General features: G+C 39.3%; 3 protein-coding genes across 3 annotated transcripts in view; 2 read left to right on the forward strand and 1 right to left on the reverse strand.

The window, feature by feature from the left end:
* The first annotated feature begins 458 nt into the window (after positions 1 to 458).
* On the forward strand, positions 459 to 5,302 carry metap1d (methionyl aminopeptidase type 1D (mitochondrial)). Its single transcript, XM_010769881.1, has 10 exons — positions 459 to 527; positions 1,625 to 1,785; positions 1,910 to 2,059; positions 2,142 to 2,290; positions 2,787 to 2,829; positions 2,923 to 3,086; positions 3,522 to 3,619; positions 3,915 to 3,962; positions 4,051 to 4,129; positions 4,716 to 5,302. Exons 1-10 carry the CDS (start codon positions 485 to 487, stop codon positions 4,810 to 4,812), a joined length of 1,032 nt encoding a protein of 343 aa, XP_010768183.1. The 5' UTR covers positions 459 to 484; the 3' UTR covers positions 4,813 to 5,302.
* Positions 5,303 to 14,000: 8,698 nt separating this feature from the next.
* Positions 14,001 to 25,574, reverse strand: LOC104944358 (integrin alpha-6-like). Its single transcript, XM_010769887.1, has 5 exons — positions 25,316 to 25,574; positions 19,362 to 19,489; positions 19,165 to 19,260; positions 14,275 to 14,392; positions 14,001 to 14,016 (listed from the first exon to the last, which is right to left on the reverse strand). The coding sequence occupies exons 1-5, from the start codon at positions 25,489 to 25,491 to the stop codon at positions 14,001 to 14,003; spliced, it is 534 nt and encodes a 177-aa protein (XP_010768189.1). The 5' UTR covers positions 25,492 to 25,574.
* The window catches only part of LOC104944359 (integrin alpha-6-like), a 10,421-nt gene continuing 9,406 nt past the window's right edge, over positions 25,567 to 26,581 (forward strand). Inside the window, exon 1 of the mRNA XM_010769888.1 lies at positions 25,567 to 25,654. Coding sequence (XP_010768190.1) covers positions 25,567 to 25,654 — 88 coding nt within the window. The remainder of the gene's footprint in view (positions 25,655 to 26,581) is intronic.

A 26,581-nucleotide genomic window follows, 5' to 3' on the forward strand; every position in this document is an offset into this window, starting at 1 on the left:
ACAAACATGATGAAAACAAGGCAATAAAAGAAAAACAAGCAGAGAAAAAACATTGCACATACATTTTAGATTGGGAGTGTTTTTCTTAACTGTATTGGTAAAAAGAATGATGTGTTAAACACACAGGAAAATCATCACATACATTTAAAATTGAACAAAAAAGGAGGAAAAAAAGCCATACAAGAAACAACACAGCTTAGAATTTAAATGATATTGCTACTTTTTTTTTTTTATATATATACATATATATATATATGTATATATATACATGTTAAAAATCATAAGAAAGAAAACAAGTCCGTGGAAAATTAATAATGAAAACAAAATACACGGAAACGTTTATATAATAAATTATACTTGACATTGCCTGGATGGTTCTTATTATACAGTACATCCATGCCTGGATGGTGCAAGAGAGACAGATCGAGAACTAGTATCCGTGCGTCACGTGACTTCCGCACCACGTGACTCTCAATAAAAATCCATGGCGGCGCACTGTTCTGCACGACTAGCAACAAGAGCGGCAGGTACTGAGCTAAATAATCGCCTGTCCATACTCTATAGACAGCTAACATCAGCGGCTGCTTGGACCACAACGTGTGTCCTCGCGTTAGTCATAGTTAAAGTACTTCTTTAACAAACACATTAGAACATGACAGCAGCTCTAATATTGTGTCAAAGAGGGGCGGTGTTTTAACCACTGTTAGCTTGCTAGCTAACTTACGTCAAATGAACCGTTGTATCCCGACTGGGCAGTAAGGGGTCAGAATATTAGAAACACCCCTTATTACCATGCAGTCCAGTACAACACACACACACTAAGTAAGACATGTTTTCAAATATATTACACTTAGTTAAATAGTTAAAGTAGTTCTTTTGACTGCATTACAGTGCACAGGAGTACCTGATACATTGGCCACAAAGTGTATGTTGCATATTATTTTACCCGCACAAGTGAACTGGATGTTTACCATGATATTTACCCTTTTACCTCCAAGTTTCCATTGCACTGAGCAAAGTGTAATCTATAGCTTTATTATTAGTTCCAAAAACAACCATCACTTATTTGCTGGAATAATAACCACTGGCCCAAGTTTCTTTTACACAAAGAAAGGTAATAATATAACATATTAGGGTGAACAAGGTCTTACTTGTTAAAGCATATAATGTGCACAGCAAAACATACGAAATAATTACCTTTGCAAGATTGTCATTATCTACTCAATATTATCTTTCCCTTACAGTGAAACGGATGCGAACATAATAAAACCATGCAGCGTGTGGTCTTCCACACAGTAGTCCTGATTTGTGATCACTTATTTTATTTTATTCTATGAGGAGGATAACATATAACAAAGTTTCTTCTGCTGCACTCTAACTGAGTTTACCTTGTCGGTCAATTAGAGGTCAATGTCCAGGACATCCCATGTACTTACATATTTGAGGATGTTCTCATCAGATATGGTTGACCACACAGTCACTGTTGTTTAATTGATTAAAAAACATTTGTGAAGGTGGTTCCCAGCCCCATCATAACATTTCTACTTCTACCATTTATGTTTGCAGAAAAGCTTTGTGAAAGAGAACCCGTATATCTTCATTGTGTTGCTTTGCTTTTTTCCAGGCTTGGGTGGTTTTCTGCAGAGAGCTTGCCGTTTAAGAAACTCTGGCCCCCCCACAGCCCTACTGTGTCAGCAACATCGGCACCTCTTCTGGAGGAAGTGGAAAAGTTCTCAAAATGTAGTTCACCCAGCTACTGTTCGGCCTGCCTATGCAGTACCTAAGGTACGGCACCTCGTGATTTTCTAAGTCAGCTCAAATTTCATATTGTAATTTGGTGTGTATTTCTAAATAATGACTCCTTTAATTTCCCCACCCTTTGTACTCTGTTTTCCCTCCCTGACTGTAGCACATTGTGCAGCCTGGCTATGTAACAAGTGGGATTGTCCCAGAATGGCCAGACTACCTAGAAATCAAAGACCAAGAGCAGATCGACAGCCTCGCCAGAGCGTGTCAGTTAGCCAGACAAGTACTGCTACTAGCTGGACGCAGCTTGAGGGTAAGCACCTTATAACTACGGGGGGCGTTTATGATTCTATAACATCAAAAACAATGTTCCAATTTTGATCTGTGACTTCCAGGTAGGTATGACAACAGATGATATAGACTTCATTGTGCACCAAGAGACTATCAAGCACAACGCCTACCCATCCCCTCTGAGATACGGGGGTTTTCCCAAGTCAGTCTGTACGTCTGTGAACAACGTGATCTGCCACGGGATACCTGACAGGTAACAGCACACCCCTCACAACCTTCTGATGAGGGGTGTCCAAAACTTTTCATGCTAAGGGCATCATGGAGGAAAAATGTTTGTCCTTTGCCATGAGCCTTTTTATTTAAGAGACTATCATAATAAGTGAGTTTAAGGGATTAATACTTCATTTTGATACATTCAGGAAGCTGAATATATTGTAAATTATTCTCAAGTCACGTACATTAAGGTGTTAATGACACACATTATTTAAATAAACAGGACAATATTTGTATTAAAGATTCTAAAATGTTTAATGTTATGTCAATTTGAAAATGATTTTTATCTCAAGAGTAGAACACATTCAAATTAATTTTGGCAACTAATAAAAAAAAGATTTGTTATATTATAAGCTAAGGTACTATTATGACGGCCAGTATCAATTATTATGTTATGCAAATGTGGTACAAAATTAAGAATGTGAGAGATTTTCTGTGTTTGCAACGTTCATTTTTGATATGCTTGTGTCCTGCAGTCGGCAACTTGAGGACGGAGATATCATCAACGTTGATGTCACTGTGAGTTGATGCTTTAACAGACACACAATCAAACTCAAAGACATTACTGCAAACGTTACCAGAACATCACTGACTTCTGCCTGCTTCTTACAGGTGTATCTAGATGGTTACCATGGTGACACCTCAGAGACCTTCTTGATTGGCCAGGTGGACGAGGTCGGGCAGCGATTGGTGGAAACAGCCAGGCGCTGCCGAGACGAAGCCATCACTGCCTGCAGGCCGGGTGCACAGCTCTGTGTTATAGGAAACACTATCAGGTAACAACTAAATCAAATAATATCCTTTAAGAAAGATAAACCAAACTGAAACTATATTGGGTGATTCAAATCAATACAAATTGAAATAAATTAATTTAGGTTTTAACATTCCAGGAGAGGGCGCTATGCCGCAATATTTAAAAATGTATGAATCCTTGTTTTTTCTTGTAGAATAACTACCAAGATCATGATTTAATGTGAAAGGGTTGTTGATTACCAAATTAAAAGATTTGGAAATGAAAGCCATTCCTACACAGTTCTCTAACTATGTATTCTGTAGCTACATACTTCTTAGACATTATACCTGGCCAACTATGACTAAACTAAACCTTTCTGAAAAGCTGAAACTAAACTGAAATGAGCTCTAAAAACAAAGAAATCCAGACTAAAATGAATGACATTCATTGTTTATAATATTTGTTGTTCTTGTTGCAGTGAAATTGCGCTGGCCAGTGGCTTCCGTGTGTGCCCTTTTTTCATTGGTCATGGAATAGGTTCCTACTTTCATTGCCATCCTGAGATTTGGCACCATGGTGAGTTTGAATAAGCCTTGAGATGTTATCATATGTGTGCATGCAGACTCTGACTTTGTCAATAGGCTTTCTTTGGGATTGTATGGGTTTCCTTTAAATGTTGTATGTACTGTCTGGAGAAAATGTATATGGAATACTGTAAAGGTCTGTACATCTCATACAACTTGTCTAGTTTGTACTCTAGGATATTAAAAAGCTGAAATGGGAACAATAAAAATGAATCTGGAAACCATACCAATGTTGCCGAAAATCATTTTTAATCATTTAAGAGAATCATCTTTTTGTTTATTTTCAGCAAACGACAATGATATGATCATGGATGAAGGGATGTCTTTCACAATAGGCAAGTTACTTTATTCATCTTATTTTTGTTTCAACATTAAGATACCACTGTGTATAAACGTGGTACTAACACCTCTGTTTCTTTGTAGAGCCCATACTGATGGAGGGCTCTTCAGAGTTCAGGATCCTGAGGGACAAGTGGACCGCAGTGTCTACAGACAATAAAAGGTCACAACTAGTTATATTTTGGCTCTGTGTTTTAGCAAAAAAAAGTTTCCTGACCAAAATGTTTCCAAGCTAGCATCATTATAGCACATTCAAGTCTTAAAACTAGAACTGCTTAAGACAATGCACAATCTATCACAACTTCAACTTATGGAGAAAGACTGGGATATTCCACCTTGGTAATTGTTGTCTCGTAACTCTTATTCTTATTTATTAGTAGATTGGATTAATGTTTAATTTATTCAATAAAATAAATAATTGTGTTTTACTTTTCATTGTTAAGAACTCAACAAGCAATATGTTGTATGTTAGCAGTAAACTCAATGCAGCAGAAAAGAAGATCTGAACACACCCTTATCATTATTACGTTACACAAGTATTATTGTTATCATGACATTCAAGGTATTTCGTTTTTTTCTTATGTGATGCAGACGTACATAAAACAAAGACAAATATTTTTGACATTACATTTTTTTTCTGTATTTGACCAAATTAACCAACGTATCTCAAATTTCATACTCTTACACAGATCAAATTGTTCTTCTTAAAGCTAACACATGTTGTGTTTTCTTAACTGACATTCATGCAGGTCGGCTCAGTTTGAGCACACGGTGGTCATCACATCTGACGGGGTGGATATTCTCACCAAACTGCCAGAAGAGAGGAATCTAGAATTGAATAAATGAGACTGCTCACGCCAACAAGTTAGAAATCTATTTACCTCGAAAAAAGCAAGACAGTTACCGTTTCTACCTGTAAAATGTATAAAAAATATATTTTTTATTATTTTGCTTATATTTATTAACTAGGGGCAACACATACAGTATCTGTATTTTCAGTTATACTGAGTTGTTTTTTCCCCCTAGAAGATTGTAGCGTATACAGAGAAAAAGCAGTTGCTGGTGCATCGTGTAACTGTAGTAGAGATCTATGCATGTCCTGAGTGTTAGTGCTGTCACTTTAAGAAACCCCAATGTCAGTCTGTTCTTTTGCTAACCCATCAGCAGCTGACCAGCTGATACATTGAACAATGGAAGTTGATAATGATTTGTGACAATTTGGAGGGACTTTTAAATGGAAACAACCCAAGTAATTCCTTGGTATTTTAGATTATCAAGGTCCTTAATCCAAATTCTCCCATCCACTTAAGAAATAAAAGACTTGCCATCAACCAAACACTGTATTATGTTCTCTCTGTTTTACCTTTTAAGCATTAACTTTGCTGTTTCATTATATTATCTGTAACTATCTCTCATACTTATGGTCTAAATCTTTCATAGTCTTCTCTACACTGCAATGCATTTAATCCAGTTATAGAAAACCAAATCTTTTTTTTGTGTCTAATATCAAAATTATGTTTCAAACATCTGACAACCAATATTTATGTAATTTTAGAATACAATATTCCCTATTTCATAAAAATACAAATCCCCACACAAATGACATCAGCAATAACAGTGGGGAATTAACTCAGCTGTAGGCTTATAAGACAAGCTTCAGAGGTGTTTTGTCAATGCGCTCATGACATTTGAAGTGTAACCACCAGCAGAGGGCAGCAAACATTGAAATAATGTTTTACGTTGAGCATGTAGTAGCAAGCTCAGGCTTCACTTCCTCCCTCATGTCTGTCAGATGAGCAGACGCACATCAAACCACATCTCACCATCATAAAATATGTTTGTGGCCCATAACCATACAGAGAAGCACTGTTAGATTAATGGAAAGCAACTATTAACGACATTGGATTGCAGGGCCTGAGGCCAACTTGATGATTAACCGTCCATGGTCGTCCAATGACAAGGGTTTTTCTCAGTATTACCAGACGTAGATTCCCAAGCATGACAGAACGTGCTGAATAATAAAATGTGCAATAACAAGAAGACAAACATAATGCTTGAGGGTTGTTAATCCAATCCACAGCATTATCCTGTTTTCTCTCCAGTTCCTCTCAACTATATATCTTTTATCCAAAGGTGGATTTAATAAAGGACATGTGATGAAATATCTCACAGGGTCTTTCTCTTTACCTCACCATGCGTATGCTTGTATATTATCTGACAGGTCTTAGTTGAATAAGAGCTTAAATTACAGCTTTGTTAATTGTCACAAGTAAGATCGCAGTGATTAAGGGATTCTTTTTTAGGGATTAAAAGCTTTCTATTATATATTAATGTATTGGTGGTGAAGTGGAGATGCTACAGAGGAAACAAATCATATAAGAAAAAATTGGATTCCAGCCGACTGGGTGTGTTTTCACTTCCTGCCTGTGTGCTCAGTGTGTGTGTGTGTGTGTGTGTGTGTGTGTTTCTGTGCCAGTTTGTAGGTGGGGCAGGAAAGGATTAGGCAAATAAAGGTGGATCAGCTAATCAAGAGTCTGGCAATGTCCAGCCAGGAAATGATTCATAAATTATCATTTTATTTGACGGAAGACATCTGATGATGCCAATAAGGATTGCTTATATTTGTTCACATAAATAAACTTGAGGGATTTGTAAACTGTAAGGAAAGACCTTCTAAAACATTGGACTGAAGTGCACAATCTTTATTGTTGAAGCAACACAGTACTCCCGATTTGTGTGTGTGTGTGTGTGTGTGTGTGTGTGTGTGTGTGTGTGGCTGAAGGTGTGCAAGCTTCCTGTGAATCAGTACAGGAGTCTTGTAAGCGTTTTGAATGTTCTCCCACCCTTATATGATTCATTTATTTTGACACATAATAACGTGAAGAGATGTATGTCAGCTGGAAGGAGAGAAAGTGAAGGCAGAGAGCAGGGGTTGGATATTAAAGGGAGTAGAGGTGGGAAAGACTAAGGAGCAGGGAGTGGCAGGGCGAGGTGCTGGATTGTGGTCATGAATCCTCTCTCATTCCGGTCCTGCATGTCGGGACTCATTCCTGCTCTCTCGCCTGGTCTTTGGTATTCAATCTTAAAAAAACATTTTTCTTTTTAAATGTGATGCTTCTATTGCTTCTGGGTGAAACCTTTTGGATCATTAATTCCTCTAAAAAAACAGGAGTTTGTACCTGCTTGATTATTCCAGGGAAATATGGTGGAAAGTTAGGACATGAGCCAAAGCATATCAGTTGTTTGGTACGAATGGTTCCATGCCCTCTATGGTTTCCTCTACTGGCACGGATGTTTATGACATATTGACTTTGCTACAAAACTACACATTTATATTAATTCCTACACATGTCATTTAATCTGATAAACCCTGAGCCTGTTTTCCAGGTCTCAGGCTGGAAAATGACATTCCCAGAACAAATGACTATAACTTCACTTCTAAAAGGGGTAAATTAATAATATTTTTTCTCAAAGCAATGATAAACCTGTGAGTGGGATGTAGAAGAGTCAGAATCAATATAGATTTATTTTATTTTAAAGTAAATTCAGATTGAAAAAATGTAAATGAAAACTGTGGTCAGTCGTGCGCAGTTGTGGACGGGCCCTCGCGTCTTTGCGCCTGTCGGGGAGGGTCGCTGGTCGTTGATGGATCATCAGTAATTTCAAAGTGACACAGACACATCGGATTAACCTATGGATTAATCATCTGCAGCGTTTTTCTCGTTTTAATGCCATTGAACACAACTTTTGATCAGAAACAGCAAGGTAAGACTTTTTTCCGCGTTTCCTCCGTAAAGCTACGTTGTGTGTTATCTGGGTTAGCTCCCCCTGTCGCGAGTTTTGATCGCACAGTGGTGATACTTATCTTTCTAGAATCTGTGGAATCTCAGCTTGCTCGCTAATATCTTGTCTGTGTAGATCCAATATAATAAATAGTAAAGTATTTATACCGTGAGTTCTGTGCTAAGTGCGCTAGCATTTTCAGGGCTCATTTAGACGCTTCTTGCGAGACTTATGTTTTGTTTCAATAAAAATTGTTCGTATCGTCAGTTAGCTGAGTTTCTTCCCGTTAGGTGGGTATGACACACATTCATAGTTTGTTAAATGTTAAGAAGCCCTGAGATACAGTTTTGTGAAAAAAAACAGACATAGATTTGGAGCATGAGCCTGAAAAAGTTTATTTTTAATGAAAGTTAACTGTGTTCTATATGGTTGGTTGCCAAATCCATTTATGTGTGACATTTGACATAAATTGCTATAATGAATGCTTTGTCTAAATTCTGTGAAAGAGCATTCAGTCACATGTCTAACACAAGATAAATCTTCAGAATATATTTGACATTAGACATTACTGATTTATCTAAAAAAATATTCAGTGTTCTTTATTCATTCATGGTGGATGCTGTTAGACGTCAAAACACTGTATATGATAAGGAATTGTATTGTACCACATACAAATTACAATGCTCTGCATCCCTAGTGCTAAAGATACAGTCACATGTGATGTTCATATCTGCCATCTGCATTCCTCATTTTGTTCACTTTGTGTTAGGATCTCTGTGTGTGTGTGTGTGTGTGTGTGTGTGTGTGTGTGTGTGTGTTTGTGTGTTAACACATTCACTCTCTATATTGTCCTGTCGCTACTGAATGAGTAGAATAATGTGTTCTCCCACGTTTCCACATTCCAGGTGTGCATACCTACATCCCAGTGTGTGAGACTGAGACTGTTATATATCACACTTACCTGAGATTTCACTGAGGAGCTCTGCAGGAATTCTTGGTTACCTTGGTGACCTGTAAAATTGTGGCATTAACAAGGTGAGGTATCATTTTCAGACTTGTTAAGACAGATCTCTCTGACACATGCACAAATGGCATGTAATGTTTTTGACTGAGCAATAGCCTCTGTTAGGACTCACCAGAAGGCCAATAAACAGCTGAGCTTGTTAGGAGGAATCAAATATGCACTGTGCCGTGACATGTTGCCACAGGGGGAAGCTGAGGGTGATTAAACACCTTTGCTCATGGACACAAGTTAAACAAACTTTGAAAATAATAGACACCAACTCATACACCTGTGTGGGTGTAACAAGTCATGTTAGCAGCTGTAGAGGCCGCACGTCTGAACAGCGACAGGCTACGGAAGCGTTTTCTGAATTAAATATTTCAAGAAAGGTTTTCATGTAAAGACAATTCTGCTCGTTTTAATTAAAGAAATAACTCTAAAACAGAAGAGACGCTGAATACAACTGGATTAAACTAACCAGGCCAGACATGTTTTCTTCCATTAAATGAAGGTTTCAAAAATAAACAAGAGTTTATCATTGGGATTTTGAAGTATTTTGTTTATTCAGAAAAAACATGCAATTGTTTTCTTCTCAAAGTTCTAAGATGATAATCTTGTTAATTAAATTAAACAGTGCAAATATTTTTTGTGAATGCATTACGCTTCCGTGACAGAGTATATGTATGTCACAAGTTACGGTTAATGTGCAGGAATGCATTTGTGTGTGTGTGTGGACGAAGAGGACGCTTGTAAACTGGAGTCACCAGACATGGCGCAGGGAGGGTTCCCTCACTTACAAGGCGGAACACTTTCTCTTTGACCTCATGACAATTTCACTGCAAGGAATGCTTTTTTGTCTTTTTAACACAATGGAAATATTTTTCTAGGAGTGATCTGGTGCTCCTGAGTGTATCTCTCTGGCTTTTGTGTGACTCTTTGATCCTTTGACACCCTTCCTGCCTGTGTATGGATGATATGCATCGCCTGGGGCAGCTCTAAAGGTGTCTGATAAATGGTACTGTCTGCCTCTGTTGAATTCTGAGATTCCCACACATACACATAAACACACACTGGAGCTCTCTGCCCTGCCCAATGCAGTCTCCTTCAGTGCATGGACCAGATAGAAACCGGTTATGCGACACAGAGCAGTGTGTGTGTTTGTGTGTTTGTGTGTCTAGGCCTCACTGGAAGGTGAGGAGACAATTAGACAGGATCAGAAAGCCTGAAAGAAGAACAAGCATTTTAATTCATTATTCGTCACAAAATTATTTTCCTAAAATTCCTTTGATTTGTTAAAAAGGTTTTACAAAAACAAAAATGTGTACATACTGAGATAAAGACCACACAATGCCAAATATACCGATATTATTATCATTGTTAAACAACATTATCATTTGTTATATTCATACGAGTGCCCCGATTAGCAGACAGCAAGATGAGTGACAAACATTGCATTTAGCTTTCCTACTTAGACGACACTCCTTCCTGCAGAGTGTGGAGTGTATGTGTGTGTTTTTTTTTAATGTACAGTATAGTACGAAAACAGCGCAGTGTGTGATTATGTGTATTTGTGTGTGTGTGTGTGTGTGTCTGAAACTGGTTCCACCTTATAATGCATAGCTCTATCTGGCTGCAAAAGCAGGCCATTATGAGGGAAACTGTTCTGTTGTGCTGCCAGCTTTGAGTTATGGACAATGGGGATGCATTGGTGTGTGTTCAGTGAGTGTGTGTGTGTGTGTGTGTGTATGTATGTATATGTGTGTTTGCATTCCTTCGAGCAAAGCTATGATTGTAGTGTTAAAACGGATACGTTTTCCATATTACACTAAGGATCAATTACATAAAATCTGATTGTTAAGCTAGATTATGATATTTTTTTTGCATTGACCGCTCTAATTAAATTAAACTACATCAACTGACCAAGTGTCTACTGTCACGCGAGCAGCTCTGTGAGGTTTTAATCGTGCTAGTGCTTTGACATAAATGCTTAGGTCAGCATGCTAACATGTTCACAATAACAATGCTAACATGCTGATTAGGGTGGTCCTTAGTGCCATGTACATTTTCTAATTCATTTATTTTAAGCTCCAACCACCGGAATTCGTTATGATAGTCAAGAAAACTCTCCTGGAATCAAATTCCAACAACATTTATCCCTCCCTCATCAATCTGGGCTGCCACACTAGCAGCCACGGTGCTGCAACTGAGGCTAAACTTCAAGGTTGATAAGGGAGGGGTAAATGTTGTCAGATTGAGGAAAAAATTCACCACGAGATTCTTCTTGACTAATAGAATTAATTCTGGGGTTGGAGCTTAGACTTTCCGGCTTTCAATTTTAAGGAACACCCTAATGCTGATGTGTTGCAGATATCATTTTCACCGTCTTTCATAGTATTGCAGGTATTTCTTGGTAACTTAAACACTTTGAACTGATGTAAAGACTAAAGTTCAGCGGTCACAACATTTGTTATAAATCTCCCTGAGGGACCATGAATGTCTTTACGAATTTTCATGACAATCCATCCAACTGTTATTAGGACATTTCAATCAAAACGACAAATGTCAACCTCATGCTGGCAGAAGAGGAAAAGTCAGGGAAGTATGATTCAACCTCGGGGCACCATAAATGTTACAAAAAAGAATTGCAACCTCCTGAAAAGTTGAGATGTTGCCTTATTAATATAATGGTGGGCACAACAATAAATGTTTGTGAGAAGAAAGGTAATCAAAGCTGACTATTTCAGCACGACCTTGTTTTATTTTCCAGCTGCTTCACCCTGACATGTGGGCAGTACTGTCACAGTGTTTTATTGTTTGCCTCTGAGCTGCTTTACTGCAGCAATTCAAACGTTACTGTCTTTCTCAAAAGCGTAGGGAGAACAATATGTACAACCCCATGTACAACCCTGCCCATATTTTCCCATCCAGCACAGGGACTGTGGTCTGATCTTGTGTTATTATTGCCTGGTCAAAATTGAATTTTTTGAAATGTCTATCATCATAGTTCACAGTGTTACTGGTGTCAGAGAGAGATACAAAAAAGTGGTGAGTGGTGGGAGTTAAAATGTGATTTCAAAGTGGCATATTTATGTCCAGAAGTCAAAGTAAGGGTTAAAGACACAACATTTAAAAATATCTTGGAGTTGATGTGCAGGGAAAATAATAAGACATTACATGATCAATCTAGGCTAATCTGACGTTAAGGAAAATAAAAACATACTCTTATTAGGGAAAGACTGATGATTATGAGCAAAGACAAACATCTGCCTCATCATTAATATGTCAGGGGAAAACCCATCAGAATGAAGGTCACATTCTCTCCCTCTGCACCTCCCTAAAGTTAGCTAAAATCTTTCTGTAGCACACCTGGACCACCAACAGTCTGTCTACTGCTGTCATCTCCTCACATTACATCCTCTGGCCTGACACACACACACACACACACACACACACACACACACACACACACACACACACACACACACACACACACACACACACACACACACAGATACATGTAAGAAGGAGGGCAGCACATTGTTACAGCACTGCTAGACAAGATGACATCAATTACTCCTTATTTACTGTAATCAATACACTCATCAAGAAGGATAGAGGATTCATTACTGCATCTGCTTTGTGTGTGTGTGTGTGTGTGTGTGTGTGTCTCTTTATGTTTTAATCATGAGTATAAGTTCTACAGAGGGTTAGGATCAATACTGTGAATAAGAGATGCCATTATGGGAATGTAAATTAGGCGTTTGTCCTCACAATGTCACTTGCGGGTTAACTGATAGCTTTGCTTGCTCTCTATTAGCAGGACATTAATCACACATGCTCAGAACATGCTTAATAAAAGCAGAACATGCTTAATAAAAGCATTAAATAATGAACTTTTTGGGTATTATACTGGTGTTATGAATGCATAACAATTTTTTTTTTACAAGGAATATGTGTTTGATATGTATTTATTAAACATGATTGGGTTTTAACGGTTTTAACATTATTTCTATCAGTTGCCAGTTTAGGTATCAAATTATATAAAGCTACATAGAAATAGTATTCTTGCAAAATCACATTTGTCTTAACAACAGTGAGATGAACAGATTGATACCACCCATATAGGAGTGGAATAAATCGTTTCCTCTCACTCTCAGCAAGAATGAGAATAAGTGTATTTCCCAAAATGTCGACCTATTCCTTTAAGTTATGCTACAGCACAACATGTATAGTCAAACTCAACTGACCTGCTGTTACTTGAGAGCTGCTGTCGACAATCATTAATCTTCTCTCTGTCATGTGTTTTTGTTCAGGCCATTCTATGTTTTCCATTAACAACAGGTTTACATAATCAATAGAGCTCAGGGAAAGTCCATTAATGTCCTGCTTAGTGAGAAATCTCAGGTTTGGAGTTTAATATGATTGCGAAACTGTGTGGGTGCGTATTTATCAGTATCCCCCCCAGGCTATGTGTTTCTACTGTGTCATAAAGACACACACACACACACACACACACACACACACACACACACACACACACACACACACACACACACACCCTACCACTCAGCTCATTTCGCCACACCCTCAGGTGAGTGTGCGTTTGTTTCTCCTTAGTTTACCTGGAGCTGCAGCTTTAAGAACAAAGACAGGGATGTGGCCCGGGCGAGACTAGGCGCTGAGTCTTTGATATGTGTATGTGTCAGAGAACATTGTTTTCACTGTCATTCCTCTACTTTAGCTCCTGAGGCGAGGTTTGTTCTCCTCTACTGTCGCAACACTGAACATGCTGTCCACGGGGCATGACTCAATTCTGTGGTGGAGGTAATTTGAATAATTTGAAATGTGTGCATTCAAATATTATGTTTTATCGGGAAATCTCCTGGTTTAAAAGATTGATTAAAACTATTCGGACCCTTCAAAAATAAGCAGTGGCTAATAGTAGCTAACAGCTATGCAACTCATGATTAATATGGTTATGTGCCATTAACTTCATGACTCAGAGTTAATCATTAATTATCTATAAAATGATGTCTGTTCTCAAGCATCATATCTATACTCTTTGTTTATTCAAGGTAGTTGGGAACTACTTTCGGATCATCCGTAGTTAATTCCTGTTTTGTTTCTTGGTATCTACGCAAAATATACTGTGCCTTAACCATAAAATCACGACTGAACGTCATTAAATTCTTAACTCTAGCTGCAGTGGCCTTTTCATCAGTTTATGTGCAGGCAAAATGTGTGACCTTTATTTCCCTGGTGGCCTGTAGAGGACAAGAAGAAAAGGGGGATAATTATGTTGACAGATAGTGGTGTTGAGGTTAAGGAAAGTAACACAATCAAGAATGATTTTAGGCTGCCGTTAAAACCACTAGTAGAAGCCAACATCAGACAAAGCAAGTGTGATATGAAGGTTAATTCATTAGGGGTCCTACTGTTGTCATTGTGTCAATATGTTTCCTCACACACATTGAGTATGGAAGTTTATTGTGAGAGAACAAATCAACTGTGAGATAACATACCTCACCTCGCCGCTCTTATCAGTGATAAGGCCGATTCCTGTTCCTGACCTTCTACAGACAGAACCATCAATCACTAAATGTCCCGCTGGCTGCTTACCTAGAACTGGGACAACCCAAACTGGACAGGAAAAACCACAGCAAAAATGCAAGAGTCAACAGGCAAACTACATGATTTAGAGATTCCAATACCTTCCAAAGAGAGATTTATATAAGATAGAGTAATTTTATTAAGGCATCTATCAAACATGTGACTGGCCCAAAACAGTTTTGAAACTCTGATTCAATTAGCCCGTTCTTGTGTTCAAACATAAAATCCTTATCTATTAATAAAATCTAATATGAAACATCAAGGGTAATCTTCTGTTTTTTGAATCACAAATCTGATCTTAACTGGAGAACATGAAGACTTCAGTGAGTAAAAGACCTGCATTTCAACCACATTCCCCTGCCCTTTCTCTCTTTCTGCATTCCCCTCTTGTGCCATTACTCGTGCCTTTTATACTGTACTGTATGTGGGAAGGTTCTTTCCCCCTCTCCCTTTTTGTCTGCCCTCTTTCTCAAAGTGAAGACAAAGCTGGCGTTGTCTGCTGAAATGCTGTGTTGTGGGGACAGGCTTTGGGTCAGCATCTCATCAAATGCCTTGAAAATCATCTTGGATCTGAGGAAGAAAGGATTGTTAACTCTAAATTTGACTAATTTCTAGTTTGGGATTTCTGGGTTTGTGGTTTGTAGAATCCAGCTAATGTATTGCAAACAAACTGCTGGACATCTCATATATTATTCTCAAAATAATGTGCTTGTATCTCTGTTTTTATCTGTCTCTGCACTTTAGGTCACAATAAATCTGGACTGATAATTTAAAACCAGTTAAACCCCACGGCCCCGCGGGCGGGGGCAAAACGCAACATCTTGCAAGAAACAGCTTATGAGGTCTTCTTAACATTGAATTAACTATGAATGTGTCAGACTCACTTAACGGGAAGAAACTCAGCTTTCTAAACGAAACAAAAGGGTAACAACAAAGGCTCTGAATTAGCCCTGAGCGAAAAATGCTAACGCAATTAGCACAGAACTCAAGGTAAAATACCCTTATTACTTATCGGATCTGCACAAACAAGATATCGATTAGCAAGCTGAGATTCCACAGATTCCAGACATATAAAGATCATCACTGAGCGATTAGAACTCGCGACATGGGAAGCAAAACCAGACATCACACCACGTAGCATTACGGAGCAAACACGGGAGAAATTCTTACCTATGCTGTTGTTCTGATCAAAAGTTGTGTTCAATGGCATTAAAACGATAGAAACGCTGCTGAAGATTAATCCACAGGTTAATCCAATGTGTCTGTGTCACTTTGAAACTGTCAACGGGGGGGTACACGGAGGGGGGGGGTACACTTTGGACCTCTGTGGACCTCTGTCACCTCTCAGCGCAACTTACATGATGCCGTTTAAAAAATATAATAATAAAGGGCGGTGCCGGCTGTCGTTGAACCGAGCCGCCCTTTCTGCGCGTCTGTCACTCAAATGCGGGACATATTATATGACATATTGACATATCAATTTGTGGGACGTGGGACAAATGATAAAAACGCTGTGTGTGCAGTCCCGCACAAAGCGGGACACCTGGTCACCCTACACACACACACACACACACACACACACACACACACACACACACACACACACACACACACACACACACACACAGTGCTGCCCCTCACACACACACACACGCACACACACACACACGCTTCAAATCAAGTTGCATACATACTTGAGCTACGTTTTTATCGCAATTACTGTGAAATGTATTATGTTTTCCTCATTATTACAACAAATACACACTTGCAACTGATAACACTGGCAATGATTTTATATTTATTAGACTATTCAAAAAGAATCATGCTTCAAAAAAGTGGGGGCTCCAAATAAATGGGGGGACGGCGATCCCCCGCGTCCAACGACCACTACACCACTGGTGTTAACTGAACTATATTTACATAAAACGTTGGCAGGGAAATTATGTGCAACGGACAGAGACATGTCCTCTCTTCACACATTAGCATTATTGCTTCTGGAGATTGATTTTTTACTGGATGATTGTCTTTGTGGTAACAAAAAGGTTGACATTTCCTTAAAGAAGCCTCGCCAAAGAATAACATTTGGGATTTCTGTTACTCCTCTTCACTCTGTTGATTCATATGCTGCTAAAACAAAATGACAAAAATCCTCATTAAGTGCTGACTTTTCATGCAAATTGAAAGCTCAGGCAATTTCCCATGAGAACTACAAACCACCGTTCCAGCGCGAGAGAGGGGGGAGGGACTGAGAAGAGTCAACAAAGCTGAACTACGTCAACTGACTGAGACTCATGCCGCAGTCAGCAGGGACAGTGTGTGATGACTCGACAAAACATATTTCTTTTCGTATGATATTAGCATTTGTTTAAAGGATTAAAAACTAATCAAAGATGACGTGGGAATAGGATGCGTTTAAAGTAGGTACGGTAGATATGTGGAAATCAGGCTTGAGCGCAATAGATTTGAAAACTACGCAGCTGAAAAATATCTGTCCTTTACTTCCTTCAGAACTCTTACAGAGTCTCCTCGCAACACACAGAAAGGCCGCACATGACAATGAGGCACGAGATAAGTTGGCGACGAGAAGTTTTACAGCGCCACGTTCCACAGATAATTTTTTAATTATTTATTGCAAGCATTAATAATGAATTGCTATCGGGATGTAAGAGCATTCCATGGATATAACAAAATAAGTGTTTCTGAGTGAATGACCTATCCCGCTTTCAAGGTCAAATTGTACCTGAATACTTGTGAGTGAGTTATGGACAGGTTCCCACATGACTGCAGAAACTCTTCGACAGAGACTGTTTCAGGCTATTTTTTATTAGTTGTTCTATGTCTATAGAAGTAAAGATCTGTCAAGGTATATAAATGTTACTGGATAACGATTTAGTATGGGAATACACTGTGTAGCAGGATGAAAAAAAAAAGGATGAGATCATTCAGACCATAGCGACAACAGATAACTAAGTCATTTTACTAAAAGTTTCTACTTACTATTTATTTTCGACCGCCAAAGACCTTTACATCTACGTGAATATTAACATTTACGGCGACTTTATACCTCTACTCCACTACATTTTATAAGCAAATATTGTACTTGCCCTTCCTTCCAATTCCGATGTAGATATCCACCATTGAAGCGTATACTGGTTACTAAAATAGCTCAACATTTACTCGCAAATCTCATACACATAAAAACGTTATGGTAAGTGAGAAAGCATATACCAACACAAATTCTGATAAATATAAAAGAAAAGATCCGCGAGTCATCTATCACATGATTCCTAGTTACTTTTAATATTGAAGTACATTTAGATTACTAGTAGTAATTCTGATTTGAGAAAAAATGTAGGCAAAATGTCGGAGAAATCACAGTGCGTCACAATTCCACGTCAATGTAGAGGACCTAATACTTGATAAGACTCGCGAGTATTTCAAGAGCATAGTATTTTTACTTNCATTATTACAACAAATACACACTTGCAACTGATAACACTGGCAATGATTTATATTTATTAGACTATTCAAAAAGAATCATGCTTCAAAAAAGTGGGGGCTCGAAATAAATGGGGGGACGGCGATCCCCCGCGTCCAACGACCACTACACCCACTGGTTTTCACTATAAGTAATGTTTTTTTTTTACTATGTTCAATCTGAATTTCTTTAAAATAACAAAGTTCTATATTGATTATGACTTTTCTACATCCAACTCACAGGTTTATCATTGCTTTGAGAAAAAAGATGATTCATTTTCCCCTTTTAGAAGTGAAGATATAGTCAATTGTTCTTGGAATGTCATTTTCGAGCCTGAGGCCTGAAAAACAGACTTGCGGCTCAACTGGTTAAAGGAATTGACATTTCTGTCAAAATGAATATATTGACAAATTACTGAGCATGAATGATTCTCCCTCTTCTCTCTCACAGCCTATTGTCTCTGCTTCTACTTTTTAACGGCAAGGATGTCAGTAAACACACTTTACTGTGAGAACGAGGAGCAAGTGTGCACATTGCAGTCATTGCACTCTCATGTCACTTCGTATTTTGCCAATATGTTTTCCTCTTGTGGGACTTAGCACATGAGAGTGCAATGACTGCAATGTGCACACTTGCTCCTCGTTCTCACAGTAAAGNAGTGCGCTAGAATTTGAAAATACACAACCGGAAAAAATCTGCCACTTCCTTACAGAGCCCCTCCTCCAACACACACGAACGCGCACATGACCAATGAGGGCACGAGATAAGTTTGTGCACAGATGGAAGGCTGACAGGCAGGTAGGCCATCCAGTTATTTTGGCCGGGCCGGCTAAAAAAATTGGTCGTGCTTTTTACAGTACTACGGCTTCCACAGATGACATTTTTTTATGGATTTTTTGTCAAAGCACTTCAGATATTCATTGCTATCGGGATGTTAAGAGAATTCCATGGAATATAACAAAGAGTGTGCATCGAGCCGGTTTCTCAAACTTACCGACCACACCTTTGATTGTAGCCAAACATTTTCTGTCTGCTTTATTCAGAGTTTCATGGCATACGCCTTATTTGACTGAAAGACTGACACATCAAAGACACAACTTTCATGTCTGTTCTGTTAATGGAAAATGTTCAATGTTTTTCCCTGTATTCCCACCGAGCACTGCATGTCTGATACCCTTGAAAGCTGAAAGGTATTGGTGGGGCTGAAACTGAAGATTATTGCAATTTCCAATTAATCCGACAACTATTTCTTCAATCAACTGACTTAAAGATACCATAAGTTACTATAATATAAAATACTGTAAAATTGTGAAAAATGTCGCACAGTCACACAGTCTTACCACAACTTTTCCTCCTGGCCCCTGACTGTTGACGGTCACTCCCATCCACTGGTTCTCTTTGCTCTCTTCGTTTGTTTTCTCTACACAGAGACAGGAATAGAGACAAAGAGGATAATGTGAATCAAATATTGAGAAGGGGTCTTTAAAATGGCCGTATTGACTAGGTAACTAGCTATCTCACCATTGTTATCAAATTGAACTCTGGAGCAAGACGTTGAGGTGGATATCATGTCACAGTTGTACAGTCCTCCTGTCACCTTGGATTTTTGGCCACTCAAGGCTTTTGCTCTCGGGGCACCAACCAGCAGCCTGCAACAGAAACACAAAGGAATCCGTTAAACAAGTGATTATTAAAGTGGGGAACGTGGAAATCTGCAACCTGATATGTTTTTTTCAGATTCATTTTCATGATATCATGTCTATTTTTAAAAGCTTCATGGTTGAGCTTCATGGTTGAACAATTACAACTTTTGATCTACTGTATAATGGTTAATAAATTCCGTTCCTATCCAACACATTATTCCGAGGTACCTACACGAGGATATGTAGAAGTGATTCTCAGCTGCATTTAAATCAAATGGACGTTAAGCAGTGACACTCATTTCCATCTAGGACTCAGAATAAGAAGCATTCTGGCATTTCTTCTTCTTACACATCATACTATCACACATTCCAGTCCACTGTCTCATACAGCAGTCGTATTCACACACACAAACACACACATCCGCCACCAAACTGATGTTCCATGTCCTCACGGCCCCACTGAGTCAAAGACCGCTTTCAAACGTCTGCTGTGGTTGATTGAGCCAGGCTCTCTCTCTCTATCTCCTTACACACACACACACACACACACACACACACACACACACACACACACACACACACACACACACACATACTGGCTGCCATTGTGGACCAAGGTCTAGGGCAAGTGCCACACCCAAGACTTGATGATTGGCGACCAGTTCCCATGGTTTCTTACAGAGTAAATCAAACTAAGTTGAGGATGTTATCCTTTCAACTGATGCTTTGTGGAGGTTTACACTAGTCTCAATACACACACATCTCTCTCTCTATCCTTGTATGCTCTCTGGCTTGCTCAGTCTGTCCGATGACATCCAGAGTTAATGTTAAACAGCACACTGTCTTCACCAGATGACATTAGGAAAGCCATTTTTAGCCGTTAGACAAAGCATTCTCATATACGCTCGGCATCTGGGAGGGAATCAACAGAGACATATAGTCAGAGTGAAGAGCTGAGGCATAATGTCATCAGCATGTCTGTAGGGCAGACCCACTCAACACCGCAAATACTACATGTTGGAGACGTTTCAATATTAAATGTAACAGCATAAATCTTCATGATTATTGACTTAAGCTGGCGCAATGGGGATTAGTAACGACAATAAATCTATTTATATGACATCAATATGACTGGTTGAAATTGTCCACAGACTTATGAGGCTGCCATTAGAAGATGGATTAAGATTTGTTTTAGAGAAAATAAAGTATGATGCCATTTCTCCTAAATAAAATACATCACGACAAGTGAACTCAATGGAAAGAAAGTCACACACTGTTTATCCAATCTGAACCGCTGGATTGGTTTGGATTTGTTTCAAAAACCAGAACACTGTAATTTGCGCCTTTAACCAAACGAGTGTGTGGCCAATGCTGCTTTTTCTTAAACTACTAAGGGAGGAAATGACATTTGACCCAGAGTTCAACTCTCCACCTTGAGGTGCACTATCATACTAAGCAGGAAAACACATTTTCACACCGCCTACTTGTCTTTGAAAGATGAGTTTAAAATGTGTTATCGCTTTAAAGATGTGTGACTAACAGTGAATCCCAGGAGGGCAAACCTTTACTACGATTTTTGTCGGAGACACAGGAAGCCAGGAGAATAAACAGTGAGAGCTCTGCAAAGACACAACTTGGAAATGGGGTCGGATTAACAATTAATTTTAGTGAAGCTAAAAAGCGTAGAGTCATCAGATTGCCAATGAGTGTTGTACAAATAGGTGCTATATTGTCTATCCTTTAAAATATTCTTAATATTTCCCCCATATGAACTTGCTCGGAGAATTTCCCGTCCCACTGTACATTATTCCAGGAAGAAGTGGCAGTGTTTTTACTTACATTTGATCATAAAAGGCCTTGTTCAAGAAACTGAATTGGAGACTAATCTTGAGAGATATACTGTATATAATCTTATTTGCAACACATTATTATCGTGTATTGCTTTTGAAGAGTGAAGAGCCGACATGACATGTCAGTGATCCGATCAGTCGCTGCCTCATTGACCAAGAACCAGCTGTTCATCTAATCGTTCACCAACAGCTTAGGAAACCCCGACACACAGGCTAACACTACAGGAAAGACAAACAGAAAAATATAAATAGAGTGTGTGTGGCAGTGGCACAGACAGAGTGACCATCAGAGAGATATCCCATAGAGAGAGTTGTGTACTTTTTTCCCACAGCAGCAAACTGGCTGTCGACTAAGCCAGTTGCTTAGCGACAGCAAGCTGCACCCTATCAACTAGACCTCCAAATGGTTTGCAGATCTTGAGGTAAATATTATGTCTGTTTCCCAACTTCTATCTCCATCAATCTGCCAGGATCAAATCCCAGCGAGTCTGAATAGCAGCTGATATTTGGTGCCCAGATGTAAAACTGATTTATGTTCCTCTCAGCATTCTTTCAGTCATCACCTCTTTCTTTCCTCCTTTGATGTTGGATATCCTCAACTAACCTGAGGGGAAGGTGGGAGTGGGGAGGGGCAAATCAGACTTTCATACTTGTACACAGGCCATGTACACTCACAACAAATCTGACTTAAACTCTCCCATCTTCTCTTTTATCATTTAAAAAGATCTAGACACAGCGTGTGACATTACTGTTGAACATGTAACATGTCGGCATGTCTGTTTCCTGTTACCGACAGTGTGTCCCTTTATCCTTTACTGTAGATACATCTAAATCCTCAGAAACACACACACATTTACTTTCTCCCAGACATTTCTCACATTTGATCCAAGCTCTTAAACTTCCCTAACCCTTCACTTTGTCTCCTTCTCCCTCCTTGCCCCACTCGTGCATTTTGATCTTGATTTTATTAGACAGCTCCATCTGGCAATTATGGCCAACCATAGAATGCCACACACACACACACACACACACACACACACACACACACACACACACACACACACACACACACACACACACACACACACACACACACACACACACACACACACACACACATACACACACACACACACAGTGACACATGCATATACAGGATCCGATTAGCTCCTGCCCTCTCCTGCAGGTACATGTAAAACTCATCCCTGAGGGGCTAGAAAGACAGTGCAATATATTAGACTGAATAAAAGTTGGCATGCATGGCTGGAAAAGGATTGTGACTCACTGTACACACCCAGCAGTGGGAGACACATGGGTGGGGGGCACAAGTACACACACGCCAACACTTGCGCACGTGTTGATGCAATTCACATTAGAGAACTAAATCACCTTCAGCAAATAAACTCTTTTTTTATTCTCTGTATCTCTACTTTTTTTTCTGCCTCAGGTTAGAAGTGCTTCAAGAAGCACACTGAGCTCTCTGACACTCTTCCAAGTGACTGACAACAGGGCAACGCCTCAGTGCTCAGCCTCAGCATGCATCAGCACCATTAATACACACCGAACAGGCACTCATACATGCGCGCGCGCACACACACACACACACACACACACACACACACACACACACACACACACACACACACACACACACACACACACACACACACACACACACACACATCCGCACAGGCCGCACATGGATGCATATGCATACACAAATACACAGTCCACAGTAAGAGCACATTCCACCTCTACAACAGCAGTTGGAGCGCCTTCACTTGCAAAACAAACATGTCTACCTGCTCCAACATGCACACACAGATATGTTGCTGATGGTTCAAGCTACGGTTTTAAGAATGTTTTTTGACAAAAGATTAGGGCTAATTGCCTTGTATCATCATAAATAAATGCTAAAATACTTTTAGACCACTTTTAAATGAGGATTGTAGCTGAACATAACATATACTCTTTATTATAAAGCTGCCAATTGCTTTCTTAATCAGTAACGATTTAATAGTTAAATCCACAAAATGTCAGACAAGTGTTAAAATGATTATTGCAGGGCTGCCCGGTAGCTCGGTGGTTGGACAGTCAGGCAATGTCATCCCCTATATCTCCCCCTTTCAACACTTTTTCTCCAATAAAGGCACTGTCTGGCCCCAAACATATCCTATTGTAGTTGCAAGAGTCCCAATTTCTGTATCAAAATAGTTATTTTTGTTTAACTTACTGTCCCAGAACTCAAAGGATTCAGAATTCTACGAGACAGGAGGCAAGTAAGTATTATCTACTTACATGTTTGTCTCTGATCACATAATCCAACTGTGTTCTGTTTGTATGTAACGTTACAACCTGGAGCAGGGGGGCTTTGGTCTTGTGCTGATCACCATGTGTCTTTCATTTAGAAAAAGCCTTAAACTAGGATACACACTGCCACTGTGTGATTGTGTGTTTGTGTGTGTGTGTGTGTGTGTGTGTGTGTGTGTGTGTGTGTGTGTGTGTGTGTGTGTGTGTGTGTGTGTGTGTGTGTGTGTGTGTGTGTGTGTGTGTGTGTGTGTGTGTGTTTGTGTGCGCGTGTGTGTGTGCGTGCGTGTGTGTGCGCAGTGGTAGAATTCCACCACTGTCCCTTATACAGCACAAGATGCAATTTTTTCAAAAAAAATTCTAATTCATTTCAAATAGGCCACCTCCAAAAGTTTCTCTTGTGATAATCAAAATCTAATCGTGGGTGACTCTTTCTGCTGCTATTGACCAGCTTTTTACTCCGAATGTATTGATAAACCGACATTTCTATCTAGTAATTAGTCAACAAGCAACTCTCGCTGTCCAAATTGCATTTTGTATTTGTATAACTAATTATTTGAGGTCACCACAGTGCGTAGACCTTAACAGCCATAGTTTAAACTTTACTTATTTTAGTTTTGATATACAAAACATATAGGTTTATCAAATATTTACCAATGTTATGGATTAAACTACCCAACCATGTATACAATAAAGCAGGTAAAAAAAAAGCTCCATCTCAACCAACTAAAACATTAATAACACTACTTACAAATCCTTGCCTCATAATACAAATCAGATTATGTTATTATTTTTAAGTGCATTTTCTTTTGGTGGTTTTATTACTTTGTTATAGTTACCTTTTTTAACTTATGATACATTTTCAGTGTGTTTTTGCTACTTTTATCTGAATAATTCCAACACCACTGTTTGTTGCCACCAACACAATTTAAAGTATTTTAGTGACAAAAATAGGAAAACATGTTAATTGATTTCTGACTGGTCCTTTATAGTCTAACAGACTCACAGTTTAAAGAATTTGACTGCTCTGATCTCAGGTCTGTTGATAATCATGCTATTCAAACCAGTGACCACTTGATGGCTCTTAGCCTTTGTGCAAAAGGAGAAATCCCTCTGAATTAATGCCCATAAAAATGCCAACAATGATTCAATGAGATATTTTGGTCACAGAGAGAGAGAGAGGGGGAGAGTTTGTTACGTATATGTTACGTGCAAAAAGCTGTTGTAGAGGTCCAATAAAAACTCACAAATAAGTAACCTGGAAAGTAAAACTCAACAACGATTAACAATGTGTTGGCCATTAATTAAACGTACAGGCGTGTATACAGTTGTGTTCAGAAGCTGTAGTTTTTCTAAAATGTAGTAAAAAAGCTAAATTCTAAGAGACTACCGGCTGCGACACACCTGAGCTCAACATTCACGAAGAATTGAGTACTTATGACATTTGAAGGGTGAGGTGAAAAGTGTGGTTTAGAGGGGGGGTTCCTCTCATGTAGCAGCTCTGACACTGTAAAAACACATTTACAGTCGTCTACATTTAAATGACATTTTTATTACATGGTTACAAAAGTTATTTTAACGACTTGTTTTTAAGGCTTGGACGTCACAGAAGTAGCTATCTTTACCTGCCACCAAACATGCCACCCCTTCTAAAATCAAAAAGTTGAAATCTTACATTCTCTTATCCTCCGGAGCAAGCTGCCAGTGCATGGCGAGAGAGAAGCCGAAGTAGCTGCCCGGGTCCCCGTTCTTCCGCTGGACATTCGTGCTGTCCAGGTTGAACGCCGATAGTCGCCCACATCCCAAAATAAAGGCGAAGAACCACAGTCCACAGGTGATCCTGACCTCCATGAGATGCAATCTAATTCAAAACTCCACTTGAACTTGTGAAAGGTGAGTCCTCTGTGAAGGAGGTGCAGAGTGCAAATGGCTGCTCGAGGGGGGGTGAATGTTGTGCACTTTACTCGCAGCAGCCCCTCCTACTCCTGGCACACACCACCCAACTCTAACACACGTCAGATTGTTTTGTAATCTGACTTTTATTGTCAATTCTTGAAAAAAGATCAATGCTTTGTTTGCCTTTTGTTAATTTCCAGCATATCAATACTGTAATCTAAGCAGTTCAAAGATGCTTGAGGCTTTGTCAAAACACATTAACAGGAAAATGGTGCTTTAGGCTGCAGTTCTGGGTAAATCTCTCAGCAGCACCATTATAGAATAGACTTCAGCTGAACCCTCTTGAAAACAGGCGTAACCAAAACATATGCTAAGTCCCACAAGAGGAAAACATATTGGCAAAATACGAAGTGACATGAGAGTGCAATGACTGCAATGTGCACACTTGGCCAGTGGCGGTTCTACGGGGTGGCACGGGGTGGCAGCTGCCACCTCAGAAAAATGCCTTGCCACCCCAGCTGCCACCCCATTTGGCAGCTTTGTTTTGAAAGAAAAAGTTGTGGCTCATCGGACATTTATGAGAGAAAATCTCTAATGTCCGAGTGCAAGTGAATGCAACACAAGACGCGAGCCTTGTAACCCCTCCCCCCCCCTGGCGCGAGCTTGGAAATATGATTGGCCGCGATTTCATTTGAACGGGAGGACAGCGCAAAACGAGAAGCATTTCGGATACAAGTAGACAGAAGGAATGAGGTATTTGCGGTCAGGGTATGACAGAGAAGAGCATGTCAGGTTTGGCTGCAAGGCACGTTTATTTATATAGCACTTTTCTGTACGCGACAATTGAAAGTGCTTTACAAAACAAATGAAAAGACTTTTTAGGAATACATACAGTAAAAACACATATATAATGGCATTTTACGACAGACATGACAAAACAAAGATAATAAAATAATACAAATAAACACCACGGGTATACAATACATGTTTAAAAGGCATACTGTAGTGCGAATATGAGCAGCTCAATTAAAAGCAGCCAAAGAGA

Source organism: Notothenia coriiceps, unplaced genomic scaffold (assembly GCF_000735185.1).
Source record: "Notothenia coriiceps isolate Sejong01 unplaced genomic scaffold, NC01 NC01_scaffold00007968, whole genome shotgun sequence".
Taxonomy (NCBI): domain Eukaryota; kingdom Metazoa; phylum Chordata; class Actinopteri; order Perciformes; family Nototheniidae; genus Notothenia; species Notothenia coriiceps.

Coding starts and splice junctions, on each gene's coding strand:
- metap1d (XM_010769881.1), top strand. CDS start 485: ATGGCGGCGCACTGTTCTGCACGACTAGCAACAAGAGCGGCAG. Junction 1,786..1,909: donor CTGCCTATGCAGTACCTAAG/GTACGGCACCTC, acceptor CCCTGACTGTAG/CACATTGTGCAGCCTGGCTA. Junction 3,087..3,521: donor GTTATAGGAAACACTATCAG/GTAACAACTAAA, acceptor TTCTTGTTGCAG/TGAAATTGCGCTGGCCAGTG.
- LOC104944358 (XM_010769887.1), bottom strand. CDS start 25,491: ATGGAGGTCAGGATCACCTGTGGACTGTGGTTCTTCGCCTTTATTTTG. Junction 19,490..25,315: donor GCTCCGGAGGATAAGAGAAT/GTAAGATTTCAA, acceptor TTTCTGTTGCAG/GCTGCTGGTTGGTGCCCCGA. Junction 19,261..19,361: donor AGTTCAATTTGATAACAATG/GTGAGATAGCTA, acceptor GTCTCTGTGTAG/AGAAAACAAACGAAGAGAGC.